The sequence below is a fragment of the Uloborus diversus genome, chromosome 2 (genome assembly GCF_026930045.1).
Source record: "Uloborus diversus isolate 005 chromosome 2, Udiv.v.3.1, whole genome shotgun sequence".
Lineage (NCBI taxonomy): Eukaryota > Metazoa > Arthropoda > Arachnida > Araneae > Uloboridae > Uloborus > Uloborus diversus.
Window position 1 is genome coordinate 104736196 of NC_072732.1, and position 7836 is coordinate 104744031.

The 7836-nt window shown below is 29.0% G+C and overlaps 1 protein-coding gene across 2 annotated transcripts in view; it reads left to right on the plus strand.

Moving 5' to 3' along the window:
* LOC129217210 (splicing factor 3B subunit 3-like) overlaps positions 1-7836 on the plus strand; it is a 78499-nt gene extending 70663 nt beyond the window's left edge. For both annotated transcript variants that reach the window (XM_054851478.1, XM_054851479.1), the window contains 4 exons: positions 217-360; positions 5448-5552; positions 7190-7285; positions 7512-7836. In XM_054851478.1, coding sequence (XP_054707453.1) covers positions 217-360; positions 5448-5552; positions 7190-7285; positions 7512-7556 — 390 coding nt within the window. In that variant the 3' untranslated portion in view covers positions 7557-7836. The remainder of the gene's footprint in view (positions 1-216; positions 361-5447; positions 5553-7189; positions 7286-7511) is intronic.

Sequence of the window (7836 nt, forward strand, 5' to 3'; positions counted from 1 at the left end):
ATAGTTTTGCATTTTTTCATTAAAAACCTGAATCAGTTTTTTAAAAATCAATATGTAAATTAATTTTTCTACGGGGTCAACATTAGTTCAAAACAAAGTTAAATGAAGAACATTGTTTTTTATCGTGAGGTATATACTTTTAGTAATTTTTTTATTGAAGCAATAAATAAGATGTCTTCCATAAAGAAATTTCATGTGTACTTAACTAAATTTCAGGCTGAAATTATTGCTAATTTCCATGTTGGTGAAGTAGTACATTCATTACAAAAAGCAACACTTATTCCTGGAGGTTCAGAATCCCTTGTATATACAACTTTATCTGGTTCCATTGGTGTTCTTGTGCCTTTTACCACTCACGAAGTATGTATCATTAATTTTATAAAAATCTTTGTTGTGCAAAGTGTGCCTTTTTTTTTGTCATGTGTTAAAGTATTTTGTACTTGAATTACAGTACAGTCTCAAATCCGAGTTAATTGGGGCTCATGTCACCTCGGATTATGAAAACTCGGATCATCTGGAAAATTCTCCCAGAATGAAAATTGACACTATTCGGACGACAGAGGAGGGACATGTTTTACTTCCTTGTGCAAAGAAAAAGAAGAATTTTTGCATGCAAAATTTTTTACTCAAATTTTAACATAAATTTACGCTTTAATTGAAGATTAAACGAATTATGATTTTAGTTTTTCACAATATCAGTGCTTAAGCAACCAAAACATGCATTTTGACTGCGCCCGATACCATTTCGACGAGTTTTCTGTATCTGTAAGTGATGTATATCTTGCATAATACAAAAACGGTTAGTAGTGAAAAATTTCCTTTTTTAAACTTATGTGGCGTCGAGTTGTGCACCTACTTTTTTTAATGAAATCAGATACTCCAAAAGGGGTGTTAACGTGTTCTTTGTCCAAAATCAATGTTAATTTTGCTTATCAAGTCATTATATCCAAGGCATCTTTGAATATATATCTTGTAGTCGTAATACATATCTTTTAGTCATATTTCATGTCTCTTTGGGAGTTGTTGAAACAAACTTCTTAATGTCTTTCCTTATTTTCTGTTGGAGGTTAATTAGTTTTACAGAAGCAACATTTCTATTTTCCGATTTTAATGAAAATATTTTTTGAGCGACTGAAAAATTAAATCTAAAATATGAATGAAGCACCTCGGATAAAGCGAAAGTTTCGAGATTTGGATTTTTGAGACTGTATTGAAGGCTCTAGAATGTTAAGAAACGAAACATGCTTGTGAACATTTTCTGTACTCTATCTATGAAAATATTTGATTTGTAAATGAAGAATCATGCTTCCCAGAAATTCTCTTATCACCATAGAGTGTGGAACTGATTAATCATGATAAACAGAGGCAGACTAAAAATTTACTTTAATGAAGAGTCTCTTGCAATCATTAAATAATTTGTTAACTTTTCCCGCATAAAAATCCAGGTTTTTTTCATTAAGGGAGATAATTAAATACACAAAAACGGTTTTTTTCTTTAAGGGGAAAAAAATATCTGCTTCGGATATGTTTAAAGTTGTAATGTTTTAGTAAATACTGCCAATATATTACAAAGTATGTTGTTTTTATATTGGTGTGTAGCATGTTACATGAAGACAATGTAAGTCCTTAGAACTAATTTAGAAAACATAAATTAGCTAATGAGTAGGAATCATGATACTTTGCTCGGAAGTATAATTCATGTTTTCTTCAATTGTATTCTTTCTATGTTCTAACAAACAAGCATCCTTGCTAAAAAGAAGAAATAACAGTTACAGAAAGTTTTTGCGAAAAATCAAGCAAGTGTAGAAGATTTAGTCTTTTGCAAGTTAAAAAAAAAAAATTCTGCCCCAGGTCAAAAATATTTAAGGAAGTAAAAGCAAAGTTATTAATAATTATGAATTATTATTTAATGCTTAAGATTTATTGAAATGGAAATTTTATTTTTGTGTGAGCATACATATGGGCAATCTTATAATAAAGAAACTTTTGTGTTAACTGAGATTGTATTCTCTCATTTTTTGGCTTTTAGCTTTTACTTACTCTACTTTGCCACCACTAAAAATACATGCACTACTAACAGTAGTATTATAGGGGAGGGGGGGGGGTCAAGAAAGGCAGCTCGCCTGAGGTGACACCCAAAGGGGATTTAGGAGTTGATATTATGATATTAATAAAGCAGATTATATGTGTGTGTAGTGTGTAAATGTGTATGGATGCTCTATGTGTATGGGTGCTCTGTATGAATATCCAGTTTAGGTTAGATCCAAACTTGGCAGAGTAGTGCTTTTGAATAAGTGAAGGGTCGTAGAGGGATTTTAAAAATAGAAAAAAATGGCTCTTTCTACTAAGAATAATAATTATATTTTAGTCTATTGGAAAGCCTATTAAAAAAACCCCGTTAATTTAACAAAAGGTCTTATAAGCATTTTAAAGTAAGTTACATTTGGTTTAAATGTAGTTTTAAATTGAATACATATTTAAAATTTTCTGCACAAGATCAATATTTTTTCATAATGTGAATTTAGCTAAAAAAAATTCTATGCTGTTGCTATTTTTGCTCGAGTATGGACACATAAAATTCTTCAGCTGTTTTTAGGCTTCTTGAATTTGCGGTGGGAGTTTAAAATTTTCCAATTTTATTTTTATTTTTTGCTATTTAATACTTATTTATTTGTATATTGTGCAGCCTAGAGACAATCTCTATTTTGAATTAGTAATAGGAGTTTTCATCAATGTTGTATTTCATCTAATGAGGGCTATGCGCAATTGTAATATTAGTCTGATTTACGGTTATGTGTATTTGGCAAGTTTTCAAAAATCTTCGCACTTCAACCATTTTAAAAGATGCGGTTGATTCCCCTTAATACGATAATTTTTAATACAAAATCACAGCTAAAACAATTATTTTGTTCGTTAAGTTTAGTTTGCCACCTAATTACATTCAAAATTTCACGTATAATACACACAGTAAAGTGAAAGTCGTGGCAAAGACGAACAAAAATTTCTGACCTCTTGATTGAATTCTGTATTTTCTTTTTTAGAGATTATTCCTCATTTTGTTACGTAGTAGAAGTTCAATTGTGTATCGAAAAGAAAATATTAAATATTTTGCATAGAAAGTAAAGCCCGTACATTTGTTTATCCATGGACATTTCAGTTTACTCAATGATAAAACTGTTCATCTTCCATTGTGGATAAAAAACCTATTACAAGATTGTCAATTGTCATCCTCCTTTTTCAGTATTTTCCAAAAATGTACATTTATAAGAAATGAGTAATTTTTTTTTTGAATGTATTAATAGATTACAATGTGTGTATTAGTAGTAATATTTTCTAAATTTATAGGTAAGCATTTCTTTTGTTTTTTCACAGTATTACTCATTCACGGTTGTTACTAATAATGGCTAATGCAAATAAATTCGTGGATTTTTGACATTTCGTATTAGCCAAGTTCAACTGTACCTTTACTTATGAAAACTGTGCCAAATAAATAAATTAGGCCAGAAAAAAGCACTAAGACTTCAATTAAGATATAAAATAATCCACCAAATAAGTAGAAGAAGCCAAGAAATTACTTTAAAATTTCCATTAAAATGTAAAAATATCTGCCTGCCAATTCCATAATTTTTTGCCAATGTCGCCGAGCAGCCATGTTGCGATAACCCAGCCTCATTTATAATTGCCGTGTTTAAGTGTTAAAAGTGAAATAATAAAATGTCTCACTTCTAAAAAATTCCAATTCTTTAAATGCAGAAAAAAATTGAAATATTGTCGCAAAACTTGGATGGATTGAAAATTGAAATTTTGCAAATTTAATGAACTATTATATAATTTTAGATGATTAAAGGCTGAAAAGATATTATTTATGAAAGTTTTAGTGTTTTAGAATAGCATTGTAGATATGGAGAAATTTTCTTTGCCCAAATTTTAAGGATGGTTAGTTTTTCAAAATCCTTGAAATTCTTACCTGCATTTAAACAGAATTATGTCAAAAAGTACGGCTGATTTTTGTAATAAATTTCAGGGTTCGTACGTGTTATGGAAATCCTGGAAAGTCATGGAAAAAAATTTAACACATTTCAGACCTGGAAAAGTCATGGAAAATTAATGTTTTTGTTAAAGGTCACGGAAATTTATTTTAAGTCATGGAAAAGTGTCCTGGGCAGAGAAAGAAACAGTAGCTAAAAAAAACATTTGAAATCTTGAATGAGATAACAGTGTTGCATATTAAAACTGGAAAAATTAACTATCCTAAAAGTAAATCTAAATTTTTAAATCCCATTGCACCCACTTCTGTAGCAGCAGCCGCCTGCCTTGTTTTCAATGAGATTTTACTGCTTCAACATCATTAAATTTCAATTTACCATTATTTATTTTCATCACTTTTTTTATTTTATATTATGTGGTAGCAGACTTGCACATTCTTAATTTTTTACGCCCACTCAAAAAATCTCAATTTTATTGCTTCTGAATTCGTTTCAACTACTTTTAAAAACTTGATTATCAAATTTATCAGAGTTTATCTTAGTTTGCTGAGGAGAATCCTAGTATTTTAAAACAGTAGTACCCAACATATGGCAAGCGAAACTGTGGCCCTCTGCTATGTTCAATGTCAGGAATCGAACATTTTTCTGAATTTTAGAAAAACCTTTTCATTTTTATGCATTTGAAAATATATTCGTAAGAAAAAAAATACATTTAAGTCCGAAGATTTATTCACTACTGAACGGTGTTTCATTATTATCTGGTTTAGAAAAATGAGTTTACTGTAGACTGTGGCTTTGCTTTTAAGAACCAAAACACTGTCAAGTTAAATAGATTAATAGATGCACTGTTGACACCAAAAGACAATGTTTTGTTGAAGCATATTTGTTGAAACTAGTAATGACTCATTTAAGTTTTTTGTCCCATTCTGTATCATTTTGTTCCATTTATTAAATATTTATTAGACATTCCATCAGTATATTGCATTTGCTGTATCTTTACTTTACTTAAATTTATATAATGAAGAAAAATAAAAATAGCTTAGCTTTTGCTGTGTACACTGATATTTTTTCAATTACAAGTAAGTGCTTTGATGAGGTAGAAGCATTGACATAGAAGTTTTGAATGCCCATTTCCAAAAATTAGCGAGTTTGATAGTAAATAGTTCTATCCTCCTCATTTAACAGGGTCATGAAAGTTTTTGTGAAGTCATGAAAAAGTCTTGGAAAAGTCATGGAAATTTTTCATCCAAATAGAGTATGAACCCTGTAATTTTTACATATATATCAAGTTTGTGGAGTTATTTCTGTAGAAGTTAATTAATTAAAGGATCCACCAATTGCAGTTTGACAAAAGATTAAACAATGTTTACCTGGCAAAATCAGATCAATAAGCTATCTTGATAGCTAAAAAAAAAAAAAAGAAAAAGAAAACTACATGCTAATTTTATTGTATGATTCCAGGATCATGATTTTTTCCAACACTTGGAAATGCACATGAGGTCTGAAAATCCTCCATTATGTGGTAGAGATCACTTATCTTTCCGTTCTCATTATTACTCTGTAAAGGTAAGTTTATCTGTTTTTTAAAATTATTTTTACGCATCTTTACTCTTAATCAATTTTAAATCAAAGGCTGTCAAGAACATCCCGTTAAATTGCAAACTTGACTTTAAAAAAGTGAGAAAACATGAAAAAATATGTTTAAAATAAAATATGCCTAATATGTACTAAATGCATTTATTTGAACTCGTTTTTCTGTGAAACAAAAATGGAATGTGTTTGGTTAGCTGGCTAAAACATATTTCTTTAATGCATTACCTAATATTTAAAATGGAAATAGTTTGTCATTGAGGCTCCAAAAATACAATTTTAAGCTATTTTGAAAGTATTAGAGAAAGGGATGGAATATTCGTAAGTTCTCTCTTCAAAAATCTCATTCTAAAGCTATCACCATGATATTAAGTGGAGAAGGGGGGGGGGGGTCTATCTGAAACTGTTTCTAGTTAAAACCTTCAAATGGGCTGAGTAAGCTAATTTTCGTTGAAGAATTTTCCAAATTGAAAACCCAAAATGCAATTTTTGGTTACCTTTTGGGGCATTTGGGGAAGAGCATGGGAAGAAGGGGATCTCCCCCAGAAAAGTTTCAAAATGAAAGTCATTAAAACAAAAATTTAAGCTTTATTTTGTCTTTTGGAACAATTTTTGTACTCCAAGGACAGCAGTTTTTCAGAGATCGTCCAAGAGTCTAAAGTTAGAATTAAGAAATGATGTAAATGATGGAGCAAAATTTTGGAAGTAATAGTTCTGTTTCCAGGAAAGGGACATAATTTCTCTCCCAATTAAGACCTCAAATTTATTTTATAGTTAAACACGTGTTATCTTGTGTTCTTCTCATAATATCTTTATCATAATGATTTTAATGTTTTATAAATGACTATTATGTAAGTAATAAAATTAAGTTTGCAAAATATTAATATGACTAAAATACTCTGGCATTTAATCAATTCAACAAAATTTTAAAGTTTTTTCAAAACAATGAATAGTTTATGCTGTGTCAAATTACATTAGTAATAAATTTAAGTGTTTTGTCATATTTATTTGAATTTTATTTTGTTTCTACATTTAACAAGTTTTTGTACCCAAAACTAATATTGCATCTCTCAAAAGATCTATTCAATTTTGTTTTAAGTTAAATAAATTTCTTTTGCATTCAACCATCTTTTACTTTAGTGTAATGGAGGAAAGTCTGTAGAAATTTAAATATGAGAGAACAGCCTTGTAATACACAATATTGAAAGTTATATTGCATACACCTGTTTTAGGGCTACAGGGAACTTTTTGGTTTCTGCACACTAAAAATGGAGTTTGTTGTGTGTACTTGAAACGTGTGTTTTCAATTCTGTGTGTCACAATATTTTCTCAGCAATAAGCAAGTCATAAAATAAGACTCTTACTTTCTTGTCACTTCTTTGCATAAGAAAAGGCATTGCCTGTCCTAAGATCAGCTTTGAAATGTAACAAATTATGTGAGCTTGTGGATGTTTTCACATCCATTACCTTACATTTTTCTACATTGAAAAAAAAGAGTTCTTAATAACACCAATGCTCAGGCCTACAATTTTTTGCTAGATTGTGCTTTCTTACTGTTGTTATCTATGTTTAATATTTTTCACTTACCTATTTTTTCCTCAAAAAAAATTTAGAATGTAATCGATGGAGATTTGTGTGAACAGTTCAACTCTTTAGAACAATCCAAGCAAAAGAGTATTGCAGATGATTTGGGGAAAAATCCTAGTGAAGTAAGCTTTATAAATCACTTTTTTTCCTTTCTTCCTTCTTTTCTTCCTTTTTTAATTTTTTTTTTTAAATTTATTTATTTAGATTTGTTTTTCTTGTAATTACTTACGAATTGATGTACAGCAAATCATAAAATTTTACAAATGTATCTTTAGTTTTCAAAATGATTACCTTGTTTTATTGAAGTTTATCTCCATTTGTTTAATTAATAAATTTAACCATTTTTAGGTATCAAAAAAGCTTGAAGAAATAAGAACAAGATATGCATTTTAACTGACAATTTCAATTTTATGGACTTGATTTATTTTTCTTGCATGTAAATACCATTGACATTTCTTTTGATTTTATATGGCTTATATTATAATGTAAGATTTTTCTTTGCTTTATTTCTGCTGTATAAGTTTAACTGAACTGTTAATGAATAATTTCATACCCTTCATTGTAAAACAAACATATTGTAAATACCATTCAATATTTTTGGACTTGAAAATTCAGTTTGAATTAAATAATTATGTTTTTTACTGTACTTCATGTTGTTTTATTAAAATATATT